This window comes from Triturus cristatus, chromosome 2_2 (assembly GCF_964204655.1).
Source record: "Triturus cristatus chromosome 2_2, aTriCri1.1, whole genome shotgun sequence".
Taxonomy (NCBI): Eukaryota; Metazoa; Chordata; class Amphibia; order Caudata; family Salamandridae; genus Triturus; species Triturus cristatus.
This window is the reverse complement of record NC_140582.1, coordinates 1,198,520,149-1,198,535,321: the sequence shown is the minus strand read 5'-3', so window position 1 is coordinate 1,198,535,321 and position 15,173 is coordinate 1,198,520,149. Positions and strand designations below refer to the sequence as shown.

Here is a 15,173-nt window from a genome sequence, read left to right as displayed (position 1 = left end):
AATGGTTGTAAACCGGTACCTCCAACATGTTATCAACATACTTAGGTCAGTAACAACTAATTGTAACTTGAAATAATCCTTTCCAATAGAGATAAGAAATTAAGAATTACCGGGTTTTAGACATGAAAAGTAGCAAAACATGTGATGAAGTACAGAGCATTGCCTCCTGCTGGCAGCCTCAGGAACAATCATCATATGTGACAGGATCTCACTGACGAGTGGATATTTTACTGCGTACATACTAGTAGTAATGGAAAGGTCACTGCTTCGACCACCAGCACTGGGCTACTGCAGAGACTAATGTCATTAGCTCGACCTGTTATTGCAGAGAACAAGCAATGTGCTGTTCTGACTCAAGTACTATCAATGTGGGTGCAACAGACACAGTAAGATCAATTAGTATTGCCCATAGCTGAAGTGGTAGCCAGTTCTTCTAAGCGTCAATAGAAGCAATGACTTAATACTGTACTCAAGTCTAACAAAAAACACAACTTATTGGTAAAAAAGGTAATTTAAAAATGTACAAAGGTGTTTAAGACATGCAAGATTACAATCTTAACAAAAAACAAGTACCTGTTCGCAGTGATATATGGTCTGTATTAATCCCAGTGAAAATGGGCTCAGGTAAGAAATATCATTTTACCATAATGCAGTAAAATAGACCTGCAGTGGCATGCAAGATAAGGATGCAATGAAATGCGAAATTCAATACCACAGCGCTCAGGAGACAGCCATGTTTGGGAAACACATTTGCACACATTGTAAGAAACAAGTAGACAACTAGTGCACCATATCAATATGAACAGACAGACAAGAGAAGTCAAAAAAGCAGGCAAGGAAGCATGCAGATCGGTGAACCTACAGACACACGGAGGCAATTTGGGCTAGCAGGACGAGAGCGGTTACTAAAGAAGGCAGAGAACTGGCATGCCATGCCAGCATCTCATCCCAGTAGTCGTGGCTGATGCGAAGCGGCTAGTGAAACGCAGAACCCTTGCTTTGCATCGTCGGTCAATGTCCAATATTAAATTGTGGGTATAACTTCCACTCTGCACTATGGACCCACAGCTCTCCACAGCGTCACATCCTTCCTCGGCCTTTCTTCTTCTTGCTCATGCTCTGCAATCATCTTATTGAGCAGGGATAGTATTTCCACCTCTTCTTCCCCTGTGGATCTTTGCGCGGCAGACAGGCTACTTCGCCTTTTCTGCAGCAGGGCTTTTCACCGGTCAGATCATCTCTCCTCCCAAAGGTATATTATCTTCACAGGCAAAAATAAAGAAACACTTTACGAAAGCTATGCGCAGAACATCTCATCTCCAAAGAAGACCGGGGGCTTTCTGCTTGTGAATTTAAACACTCGTTCAAATGAACAACGGTAAAATATATTTTTTTAACTGCTTATAAGAAAGTTTGTAGTTATGATACAATTATCTAACATGTACGATTGAGGATTTTTCTATATGCAGTAGAACTCTACAGAGCAATGAAACATGGAGAAAACAATTCTGTTTTTGTCGCCTACTCTTGTTTTTCAAGTCACTTTACATTTTTGCTCAAATATTAATCTCAGAGGTCAATATGTCTGTGTTCATTTTTGACTTTTAGGCAATGTAGATTATGAACACGACAACAAAGTTAAGAAATTAAGAAGGAAGGAAGTAATAGTCATTTAAAAGAATGCAGAATGGCTACTTTGGGTTCAAAGTTGATTTTCTTTCGATTCCTACAAGAAACTTCTCACATTTCCGTAATGTCTGCTCACGCTCTCCAGGTCCACAAACCTACGCGCAAAAGCTAACCTCAAGTTTAAAGCATTCCAGTGAGGTGGATTCAAGTCAGCTGGAGTCCACATATGGACACGATCATCTCAATAAACCCAGTTCCTTTAAATGGTGCGATGCCAATCGAAGCTGGAGAAGCAAGATGCCCATGCAATGAAGAAGCATGCTGCTTGACAATGAGATGACCGGTGCAACAGCAATAAACATGCCAGGGGCTTTCATGCTATGAGTCTGTGACAAAAAGGTTAATAAGAAACAGGCACAAGTAAGCACCACCTTTTTAGGTTTGAGTCCACGCTGCATTCAGAAGGGTGGGAAAGATTAGACAGATTAGTTCAGATCAGTTTAGGATAAAGGTCATGGATTCTGTTAGAAAATGGGCAGGGTGAAAGTTCAGCAAGATATTGTTGTACACAAAGACAAAGTATTACAATGACTACTAACCACATGGTAAAAATTAGATTTGTTTAAAATAAAAAACTTTAATGGAAACTTAAAAATTGCAAAGTAACTTACTGGTTTAGGCAAGTGAGGTTTACACCACAAAGAGTAATATCATTTTTACAACTAACCAGTACAACCAAAAACTCTATTCAGGTATTTCTTACAAACGTCTAAGAAGATATGGCTAAATCAGAGCAATTATTGACAAAAAAGGGAACAATAGAAGAAAAATCTATCTTCAGAGGTTTCTAAAAATATTTCTTTTTCATTTGTGTTTTAATGGTTATAGAGAACCGGGATCATCCACTTCTAAGTGTACACTGCCTTATAATAAAATATTTCAAATGTATAGACAGCACAAATGAAAGGAAGATAAAATTCAAAGATCTTTACTGTTTTTTAGGCATTTTTCTATTTTAATTTTTGAAAACATATCCTGTAGCCTTAAAATATGTTTACTATTTTGCAAACCTGCAGACTGAGCGCTATTCAAGTGTATGTACTCACGTAAAATAGATACAATTATTAAAATAGCAAACACTAGCATGAACAAAAGAGGAGGAACTGTATGGCATCATTTTGAAATCATCATCTTTTTAATTAAGCTAGAGAAGCAGAATGTTTACTAATAGCAATTTACACAAGGTCCGCAGTATTTCCTCCCCCATTAGCCCCGGGTTGTGCAGGTTCTATTGCGATCCCTGTGTGGATTTTATGTACTCTGGCTCTTTTTGTCCCGGCATTGCTCCCAGCTGACACCCTAGCTTGCTGAAGTTTGGGTTTGATAATTGAGCTTCCCTCAGGAGAGTAAAATGGAGGTCTAGTCTCCCCTGAATTCAGCGTAAGATTAGACAGCACTAGCTCTAGCCCCGCTAGTACATGCCCAGCCAGTGTGATGCATGCTCAGTTCAATGCAGCTTTTAACAGAGACACAAATAAAAGCCTCTCTTGGGGCTTGGTCTCCAGTGCTTCTATTTCTGAAAACGGATCACAAATTGTGTGCTGACTATTTCCGAATGGAATCCGATTTTATGAACCAACCTAGGCACTAATAGGTCAGTCCACAAAATAAGGACTCCTAGAGAATTGCAGACAACCCCACCCTCAGAATACTCATTAGGCATGTCGCAATTTGTGACTCACAACGAATGGTCAAATCAGAGAGATGGTGGTCAGCTGGGGTCAGCAGATCACCATGTCTAGAATTGGAAGCAGTTTTTTACGTTTAAAATGAAGCCCATTCTCCTTAAAGAAAACTGGGCTGCGTTTAAAAAAAAAAAAAGTTTACTTTTTCCTAAAAGTCTGAGTATTGGCAGTGTTTCCCTGGACCACCACCTTCTCCTAAAAACATTTTCTTTACATTCACAAAGGAAAAAGGGGTCGCAAGGGAACACCCTTCCCTTCAGCGAATGGGTTACCACCACAGATCGGGAGCTTACATTCTTTCACTGTTTTGCAACTGGACTAGTGTTGCAAAACATTGATGGATCTCAAACCTATAAACAATTTGAAGGGACGCCTATAACACGTGCTCCCAGAATTGAGAATCTGTATCCATTGCAAATTCCAACGTGGGGATTGGTAAAGGTTTAAAGCCCCCCAAACGGCATTCGTTCACAAACCCACCTATTGGGGAATCGCAGCATTTGCGACCACAAGACAGGTTAGTCCATCAGGCTCCACATACTTTTGGACCAGGAAGCATCCACCTACTTCTCTTAAGCTAAATAATTCTGAATTCACTGATTAAGGTTAGGAGGATGAAATCCAGCTTGATGTTGATTATGAAGCCTTTACAATCAGCCAGTCAAACTACAGGTCCTTGCTGAGGATTGGAAAATGTAAAAGACTACTAACAAAACTGTTACCATTCAAAGTATTAAAGTCAATGGCTGATCTGAAACTAGGCGGGCAGTCACTGATACCGGACTTTACGAAAACACTTACGGAAATACAAAATCACTCCAGCAAAGCACGCCAGAATCCAAATTCAGACACATTGGAATACAAAATGTTTTTAGAAAAGAGCAGCTGCATAACCTCAAACCAACTCAATGTTGTTCAATTTTCTGTTAGAATTTGGTATTAAAGGTATGGTAGCTACCTGAAGATAATAAAATCAGTAACTAAAACGGAGAATAAACATTAAATACAATAAATGATTCCATACATCACTATACCAAAGCTCAAAGAATACACAACTGCACATGGGTCTAAAGACTGGCCCTAATTACGAGTCCTTCGGGCCAACCACTGTATTACAACTTCGGCGGTCGGAGTGCCATGGGACTGCCGCAACCGCTGCGGATCTGCGATCCCTCTGCTGTGGCGCGGCTGTCTGGGACAGGATTATGCTGGTAGTGCCACTGAGGCACCACCAAGCATATGGTTAAAAGTGTGGTGCTCAGGGAAGTAAGAGGGCCGCACAGGGCCTTGGTGCCCCTGTGCATGGTTTACTTCCCTGTGTGCATCACCCCAGATCCCGTACGGTATGGGCTGCACAGTTTATGCCCAGCAGGAACTGGCTTTGGGACGCCCTCTGCGCTGCAGTTCAGAGGCTCACCTATGAGCCTTAGCACTGCACAGCACAGCACTGCCAGGCACCGCCCGCCAGGCCACGAGGAGACCTGTAATCTGGCAGGCGGGCAGCGATCGAGTTTGGTGGTGTGGGAGTGGGGCGCTGGTGTGGCGGCCGCTCCAACACAGCCAAATTCGCAATCGGGCCCTCTGTCTCAACAAATACAATTGAGGAAACATGTCCAAAACTGCAAGTTAAAACCAACAACCTTTTAGAACAAAACAATAATAATTAACGTCAGAAGAAGAAAACATTGGATTACGAACTAGAAATCTGAGATGCTCCACACTCTGCCTCTATGACCAAGTCTCACTGTTTCTGAGCACCAACAACCTTGCTGCCACCAGCGGAGGCCGGTGCCAAATGGTCTATGGTTGAAAATGTAATGCGTAAAGAGTTGGCCACGGAAAAATAGGATCCTACTGCGTATGTGAACACCACTCTACGTTCAAATTTGAAATCTTTATCAAAATGTTGCTTGTGATATCTAATAAAAAGTAAACTTAGGAACTCCATGAAACACCCTGCAACAAAATTAACGAAGCCAGATACTGGTCCATTCCCTCCAATAAATGATGCTAAAATGGAAGAATCAGGATCAGCATATCTGGGTCAGGCACGGTCACACTTGTAAAAGTTGTTGAATGGAAGAGGTCAGAAAACCTCATTTACATACACCAAAAACTACTATGAACCCAGACATTCTCGGATTCTTGAAATTTTCATGAAGTCTTTCCTTCCATTTACTTGTATTATGGTTCGGCGTCCTATCTTTTTACACATCTCTTCATCTTCAGCTCACTTGGCGGAAATGAAAAGAATACATAATCATAAAGTACAGCTTTATGTAGGACTCTCATAGCGAGTCAATATTGTTAATACCATTCGCTGAATTCAGATATTCACTCCTATGACGTAGCAAACCAGCCCAGCTACGTCATACGGGTTCATTCATTATATTCCCCCACCTTGCCTCAGCCTCTAGAGACCGGAGTAAGGTGACAGAACGCTGGCTTATGGTCATACCTGCCTTCATCCACCTCTGTTGGATGTCCACAGACAAGAGGAAGGCGGGTAAAGTGGAAAGCGCTCTGGCTACACCAAACTCTCCATTCGCCTGGGTGGCAGGAAACAGTTGTGTGTATATGTGTGCAGCAGAAGTAAAGGTAAGGAATTAATAAAAACAGAGGATGGTGAAGGTGGGTGCAGAACACCACCACTTTTATTAAATATTTGGAAGAGTGTACAAAATGCTGTGCGTGATGTGAGGAGACGGCAGGACGCCAGGTAGGTTTATTCCTTAAATTACGTTGGCGAAGGGAAGTGATGGTACAACTGGCAGGACACCAGGTCTCAGCCACGGCCGAGTATTACTATCCCTAGACAACAGAAGCGTATGAGGAGATGAGGTGGCGGCCATGCAGAACATTACACCGTAGATGTGCAACTGTGACTACAGAGGAGGCATTCTTCTAAAGGGCGCTGAGAGAGATCACAAACATGCCAAGCTTGCTCTTATTGCGCATTTGATGCCACTCCGAGCCCCTTGGGGAAAAGAATCACAGGTATTCACATAGAGCTATTAGTATTTCAATATTACACACCAAAGTGTCCCTAATCCTTGTTTATCCCTTCATGCTTTGAAAGCTCAACAAACACTGGTTAACCCCATAGGAGTCTATATAACAATCTCTTTAAAATAAGATTGCCAATCTTTTTGGATATTCAATACTTCTAATTTCCTTTAACTGATGTCTTTTTTTTAGAGCACTAACAATTCCAATAGAGAGTTTGTGGATACATTCGGAGACCTCTACAACTTCAATAAGTCACACTAGGACGGACGCCTCAGACAGACCGCTTGCATTGGGGTATACTGCAGCCAACATTTAAGCTGCCAAATCAAGATCTACACCGTGCAAGGCACAGAGAAGTGGAAAGTCGTGGACCTATTTACAGGCACAAAGCCAGCCAGCCAATCATGTGAGTTCCAGCAAGCCAATATGAGTAAAGCTAGGGAGAGGTCAGCCACCCATTCTGACCAGGCCATACCCAACAAACCCACAGATAAAGCATTTATTCCTTCACCATCTTCACACCATGACTAACAACCGCAATGTTTGCGGATAACACTCCAACAGTATCAGACATTAATAATGTGAACCATCCATCACTCAGTATTTTCTAGGGTGTATGGAACGTTGTAGGCTAATCTTGGTTGTATTGCACTCATAAAAGTGACTGTAGGGCTATGCTGAAATACAAGACACCACTTTGCAGTCTAGGACAAATGAAAGGGTTACCTCGAAGCGCTTCTCACAAATGTACTGCCAATTAAAAGGTCCCATCTAAGGGAGGCAAAACATGCAGCGTAATAGGCCTTTGTTGCAAGACGATAAAAAAAGCATCCGGTTTCTTTACGAGTCCAGGAGCTTCCCCTACCAGGGATCGCAGACTGCCAGTTGTTTCTGCACGACTTAGATATAATCTTTTTAAATATCTTATCCACTTTTCAGTACTGAACATTACCCAGCCGGGGAGGCGCGAGGGTTCTTTGTGACTTCAATGTAGATTCCTACGATACAGAACCAGGACCAACTATTGATTGTGCATCGCAGGATCTTCACTGACGGCCATAAAGAGTAGAATAGCACAGAAAGCGAATGTCTGAACCCATAGAGCACCTGCTGGACAGGAGGAAGAGAAGAAGGATAAAACACTAATAGAATGATATATTGACAAAGATGTTCTATTTAAAGCGACTTCTCATGGTTCCCTGACCCATCCTAGCATCTGCCGGAGTGTTAATAGCAATAATGCTATGCACATAAGCGTATTGGTTTCCATGTAGCTGCATTACATATGTCAGCCATTGATATATGTCTGACCCAAGCTACAGTAGCTGGTAGAGTGAGCCTTAGGCTTATGAGGCAGAGGCTTGGTTGCTGGTTTACAGAATAACGTGATACAGGATAGTATCCATCTAGCAATAGATTGCTCGCATGTACTAGGCCTTGTCTAATCTGACAGCTGTTAATAAAATGTTGTTCCTTGTCCTTCACTTATCCATATTATCTAGATATGAAGAACCTTTCTACTATCCAGACCAGTGGTTCCCAAACTGTGGGTCGCGACTTACTGGTGGATTGTGAGCTGGATTTGGTGGGACCATAGTCCAAGTAAATAAACAAAGATGGCTTTAAATTCTGCTGCCCTTCAAAGACAGACGTTAAATGTCAGGCTATATCTTCTGGCAGATTGCAGCTTATGTTTTTTAACATGGGGATTGGGATTTGTAAAATACTCTCCCAGAGATAAGACAATCAAGTCACAAACTTGTTGTAGTACACAAGTGTGAAAGGAAAGGCTGTATGACGTCATTGTTTTGTAACATGCAACAAATTGGTAATATCGGCAAATAAACTGTAGACACTCCGCAGCTAAGAAAGCAAAAATGAAGCACTGTTTCTCTTTAATTCTGAAGCGTGATGGAAACAAAGACTTCAATAGAACCAGAACAAATCACAACACTTTACTTAGTGATGCAAAAATTCAAAATATTCACTGAAGCTGGACTTCCACACTTTATCATTTGTACATGATATAGTTTTATCAGTAAAACTGTATGTCTGTGCAAATGTAGTGGTCGTTTCAATGGAAAATGTGCTGTCTGTAAATTACAGTGCCTTACCACAAAAAAGCTTTACTTCTATATTAAAAAAATGGCTGCCTCAATGCCCTATAAAAATAGATGGGTCATGAATGTTTGTCTTTCTAAAAAAAAAAAGGGTTGTAGCTCTAAAAAGTTTGGGAGCCACTGGTCTAGAGAATATAGAGCGTTTTCTGCATGTGTTGAAGGATTAGGAAATAAAGTAGGGAGGGTAATACTCAGACTAATATGCAAGTCTGAAACTACCTTTGGGGTGAATAAAGAATGGATTCTCATTACCACGCTATTAGAACGGAAAACGGTGTTTGGGTTTATCGCAGATTAGGCCTGCAATACGCTTACTCTCCAAGCAGAGGTAATAGCCATTAAGAAAGTGGTCTTCCAGGAGAGATGAGGCAATGTGACCTTGCGTATTGTTGTCTCAAGAGCTGAGCCTACCAAGTTTGGGGACGCTGGCAGTCACATTAACTTTCATTGATGCAAATGTAAGTTTTGATTGTGCTAAGCCAAAAAGGCAAAATCGCATCTTTCGGACAAGTGATTGGATTTCTCTTTTATCTTGACACCAAATACAAAACCCTTACAAGTTTAAGAAATAAAAGCCTTGTTAAAGGACGTTTTGCTTTTTCAATATCACCATAAAGGGCCGGGGGAGATTTAGGAGACCATACTGTCACTTCAGGAGCCATGCATCTAAATTCAATGATGCAGGGTCAAGTGATACATTTGTTCCTAAGTTTGGTCAGTAGGTCCGGTTTGGACATACATGCAGTTCTATGGACATCATAGTATGCGGCTTCCCGGATTGTCCACTGCGGAAGCTCGTTCTGAAAAGAACTCTTTTGAGCAAGCTGCCCCTTCTGCACCACCATGCCAGAGATGGTCTCACTGCACGGGTCAAGTTGTTCTCATCGGTTTCAACCTCCGACACCCTTGGTCCTCTAGACATTGCTGCACAAGAGCCTAGAAGCAGGAAGATTGGTCTTGCTTTTGGATTGGAGGTTGTACTCAGGCTGCAGCATTTTTCCTTGACAGAAAAGAATCATTACTTTCCTTAATGGTATCTAACTCTGTCCTCAGATAACACAGTCTTTGAACCGGTGCTGAAACTAATTTTTGAACGTTAATATGAAGACCTAGACTGTCTATTATTGTCAGGAAATACTGTTTTACTTTCACCCGAGTGAGAGCTTCCAGCAGCCGGTCGTCTAAGTAAGCATAGATGAAAATCCTCCTCCTTTTCAAGTCGAAGGCTACCAGACAGCACAGCTGACTGGTTTGCAAATGGCATCTTGGGGACATTCGGAGAGGTTCCCTGGGAATGCATTCTGCCCGTTGCTTGCCATTGGCTTTGTGGTTTGTAACTCAGATTTGCTTGCTTTCTATTTGCTGACTATTAGTTTTAGGCTGCCCAGCTTGAGTTTGTCCCTTTCTTTGCCAAACCCCATTTACTGTATTCTGCCCCCAGTACAGAATTTATGTAAACATGCCTTTAAATCTTCTTATCTTGTCACATTGGTCAAATGTCAGGCTCTCACTTTCAGGGAGCTTGGTGTTTACTTTTCTTTCTCCGACATCAAAGTGAGAGGATTTATGTGACAAATGTGCTGGCTACTCAGGGTGTGGCGGACAATGTTATTTTGTTTCTAGTACAAAACAAAATTTAAATATGGAAAGTACAAATGTAGCGCATTTTTGGTAATTCTGAAGTAAAACAAATACGTTAACATGATTTAAAAAAAATCAGACATTTCCAACCATTATCGTTTGTGTACTGTATACTTTTATCACTAAAACTGCATATCTGTGCAAATGTAATGGTCATTTCAATTGAAGATGTGTCGTTAGTAATGGCAGTGCGCTACCACAACATGCATACTCCACCTTATCCCACTCCACTCTGCCCCACTCCATGCCACTGTACTCTGCCCCACTCCACACTACATCACGTCACTCTACTCTGCAAAACTCCACGCCTCTACTCTACACCACTCAACTCTAAATTCACTCTACCCCACGCTACTCTGCCATACACCACTGCACTCTATGCTAATCCACTCTAATCTACTCTGCAATCTACATAGCTCTACTCTATGCCACTGCACTCTACGTTACTTCACTCAACTGTGAAAGTTTACTTTATGCCACTGCACTACGCCATTCTATAAACTCTGCGCCATTCCAGTCGCCACCACTGCAATCTACCCTTCACCACTCTATTCTATGCCGCTGTTCTCTAAGCCAATGCACTCTATGCAAATGCACTCTACTACACTACTCTCGCCACTGCACTCTACCCTTTACCATTGCACTATATGTCACTTTACTCTGCACCACTCTATGACACTCTACTCCGCGCAACTGAATATTCAGCACCACTGAACTGTCTGCACCACTCCCCCGCAATCTGCACCACTCTAATCTACTGTGCACCACTGCACTCTGACACTGCACTCTACTCCTCTTTACTCTGCACCACTTTACACCAGTGCACTCTACTGTGCACCACTGCAGTCTTCACCACTCTACTCTGCTAATTAACTCTATGCCACTGCACTCTATGACACTATACTCTGCAAGACTGCACTCTAAGCCACTGAACTCAACCCCACTACGCTCTATGCCACTGCACTCAACTCTACGCCAATGTACTCTGCGACACTGCACACTATTCTGCACCACTGTACTCTACTCTATGCTACTGCAATCTACGCCACTCTACTCTACACCTCTGCACTCTACCCTAAACCACTCCACTCTACCCTGCACAACCACTCCACTTCACTCTACTCTGTAAAAATCTACTCTACACCACTGCACCACTCTACTCTACGTCACTGCACTCTATGCCAATGACAACACCACTTTACTCAAAACCAATGCACTCTGACCCAATCCACTCTGCACCACTATACTTTATGCTAATTCACTCTGGTCCACTTTATGGCATTCCACTCTAGGACGATCTACTTTATTAAACTTCTCCGCTCTATGACACTTTACTCCACACTACAACACTACATGCCACATTTATCCACACTATTCTATGACACACGACTCCACTCTACACCATTCTATGACACACTACTCCACTCTACACCACTTCATGCGACTCAACTCAACACAGGCTACTCCACACTATACCGTTCCACTCTCCTACACTACTCCACTGTATGCCACTCCATGACAATCTACTCCGATCTACACTCTACAACACTCTACGCAACACCCTCTATGCCATTCCACTCTGGTCGACACCACTCCACGACACTCTATGCCAACTTCACTCTACTCCACTCTATGCCCTTCCACTCTACTTCCCCCACTCCACTCTATGACACTTAACTCTACCCCACTCAACGCCACTCCATTCTACTTACAACACTTTGCTCCACTTTCCTTTACCCACTAACTTTTAGCCATCCTGGTGTACAACACGGCTAAAACATATTGGCAAAGCCAATAGCTCTTGCTTAGGCGAGACCTATTGGCTTTGCCATTGCTTATTAAGTGGGTTGCTACCACAGCCATACATTTTAAGAATGTTCGTGGAGCAGACTTAAGGCCAAAAAGTAGGAGTGTGTATTTACAGTGACTGTGTTCAAGTACAAAATAGAGGAATTTCCTAGGGGTCTTTTTTACTGGCATGCGGAAGAACGCGTCTTTTAGATTACTGGCATATATTCTTTTTGTCGTAAATCTGGATAGACTTGATGTTGGATTAACATTAAAAAATCCATCATGAATTTGTTTGTAAACCATAGGACTAACACAGCTCTGAATTCATTATTTCGGGCCTTTTGTCTCCAGTATGAAATATTTGGAGTAAACTCCAAGATTTACTTGAGCCGATGGAACTGGCCTGATCACATTTTTTTTGGATACGAATGATGATTCTTTTTAGAGATATACAATTGGTGCTTTCTATGTTGGTTTTAGTGAAACTAGCTGTGGAATGGCCTGGAAACGTACAAGATATCCACAAGCTACAGTATTCAGCAGTTCTCTGCCTTTTGTAATTGGTGTCCACTCTGTCAGATTCAAAGATACCGCTCTCACCACAAGAGGGGGGAATAGAAGAGGATAATAGCTTGTCACCGTCCGGTGCCAGAGAAGTATCTGCCTATGGAGGACGGAGACTCTGTTGAAGTTGTTTTTGATGCTCTTCTCTGGTAAGAGCTTCTCGGGCCTTGGGAGTACTGCTGCTGTGGAAGAAAAGGCCAGCGAGGGGTTTGGACTCCGTGTTAATAAAATAGTCAACTTCTATGCCATTTTGTTACCACTGCTTTCAGAGTCTTATTTATTTTTCATTTACAGCATCTCATCCTTTGTATGCTGAACAGGAAAGGTTCATGATCTTCATCTCTGCATCTTGTTTTAGGGTTGTGAGTGCAGCCATGATGAATGGATGCCATGGCATTATCCAGGAGCTGTTAGAAAGATTGAGAGGGACCCCTTAGTAACCAAGGGAGATAGGGTACTTTACCCAGATAAAAGGAAATGTTCCCTTGATTTTGCTAGTTAACAGAGCATTAAGTATTACGTCAGACAAAAGTTTATCTTTGGGAATTGAGTTTTTCTTTATTTTTTTAAAACAAATATATTCATCTTTGTAAATCATACAAATTCATTAAACAAAAAATCATCCAGAATATTAAAAACTTCCTAAAATACAATACAGTTTCAATACATTCACATAAACAAAAATGAAATTATAAAAGAAATCTTTATAACACCATTATGACCAGCATAACGTTGAGACAAAAACACAATTTGTAAGATTCAGAAACTTCTCTTTACGAGTGCACATCAGATTAAATTTTTGGAAATACAGTACATTATACGTTGACAAATCTTGTATATACGTAATCTGTATTTATTCTCTGATTGCGCTATCCACAGCGTCGACGCGTTTCGATGGTTTCAGACTGATAATCCCATCTTTATCAAGACCACATACTTTTGTCTCACACTTCAGGAATTTTCCTTTGGGATTGGCGATCTTTTCCTGGCCCCTTATTCGTTTTAAAGTTCTATTAACCCACTTCTTTCAACTTCTTCGTAGTTTGGTATGCTATATTTTATTCTTTCTTCTCGTAATGACGTCGGGTTTTACTATTTAAAAGAAATTGTTTTTTCCTTTGTATCTGTCTGTCAATTTTCTGTACTGCGCGGTATTTTAAATTGTTTTTTTCTTCTGCGTCAGTATATCTACGCTGTCTTGTAATCGTAAATCCATTAGCTCCGATCCAGATCCTGACAGGACGGCTATTACACAGCGAGAAATCAGACTCGCCTATGTAGGAAGAGGTTTTTAAACAATCGGCAGCGCAAGAACTCGGAAAATTACTACAGAGCGTGCTCCGATGCTTAAACAAACATTACGATTACAAGACAGCGTATATTCAGATATACTGACGCAGAAGAAAAAAACAATTTAAAATACCGCGCAGTACAGAAAATTGACAGACAGATACAAAGGAAAAAACAATTTCTTTTAAATAGTAAAACCCGACGTCATTACGAGAAGAAAGAATAAAATATAGCATACCAAACTACGAAGAAGTTGAAAGAAGTGGGTTAATAGAACTTTAAAACGAATAAGGGGCCAGGAAAAGATCGCCAATCCCAAAGGAAAATTCCTGAAGTGTGAGACAAAAGTATGTGGTCTTGATAAAGATGGGATTATCAGTCTGAAACCATCGAAACGCGTCGACGCTGTGGATAGCGCAATCAGAGAATAAATACAGATTACGTATATACAAGATTTGTCAACGTATAATGTACTGTATTTCCAAAAATTTAATCTGATGTGCACTCGTAAAGAGAAGTTTCTGAATCTTACAAATTGTGTTTTTGTCTCAACGTTATGCTGGTCATAATGGTGTTATAAAGATTTCTTTTATAATTTCATTTTTGTTTATGTGAATGTATTGAAACTGTATTGTATTTTAGGAAGTTTTTAATATTCTGGATGATTTTTTGTTTAATGAATTTGTATGATTTACAAAGATGAATATATTTGTTTTAAAAAAATAAAGAAAAACTCAATTCCCAAAGATAAACTTTTGTCTGACGTAATACTTAATGCTCTGTTAACTAGCAAAATCAAGGGAACATTTCCTATTATCCAGGAGCTGCCAACTCCGTTGACTCATCGCATCACTAATGGTCTGGTTAGCAATCAGAGAGTTCTCCTGCAGCATCTTGGGGACGTCTTACAGCCGATGTTTCTGCAGACCAGCAATTGAGCGCATGCGTTTGCATATTTCTCTTACGTAATGACCAAGTAGTGCAGTGACACTAGCATTTTTAGATGCGTAGTGGCTATGCTGCACACCTTTTATCCTGTGGCATCTAGAGGTTTACGTTGGCACACTGGTGGAGCTGTGGTTTCTGATGCAGCGGCAGGTCTTCTTACTGAAGTCGCTATAAAAGAGTGCGGTTTAGGCTCAGGTTTTAAGAAGTCCGTACAGTGTTGTGGTGCTCTGTGTCTTTTTAAAGAAACGTGGTGTGGCCACTTTGAAAGCGGAAGGAGTCACACATTTTTCTTCTGCTATATCAAACAACCTAGATACTATATGAAGAGAGAGGCTTAAGAGCCACTCTTGTTTGTAGTGTTTCTGGAATCATCGACAATCCTTTACCAAGTGAGAGCCTAGCAATCACACCATATAGACCTGGTGGAGGGTCAGAA

General features: G+C 41.3%; 1 protein-coding gene across 11 annotated transcripts in view; it reads right to left on the bottom strand.

The window, feature by feature from the left end:
• Positions 1–15,173, bottom strand: part of DCTN1 (dynactin subunit 1) — a 733,647-nt gene that overhangs the window by 346,432 nt on the left and 372,042 nt on the right. For 6 of the 11 annotated variants that reach the window (XM_085642808.1, XM_085642810.1, XM_085642809.1 and 3 more), the window contains exon 5: positions 2,061–2,081. The exons of the other annotated variants lie outside the window; for them this stretch is intronic. In XM_085642808.1, coding sequence (XP_085498934.1) covers positions 2,061–2,081 — 21 coding nt within the window. The remainder of the gene's footprint in view (positions 1–2,060; positions 2,082–15,173) is intronic. 11 annotated transcript variants of the gene reach the window in all.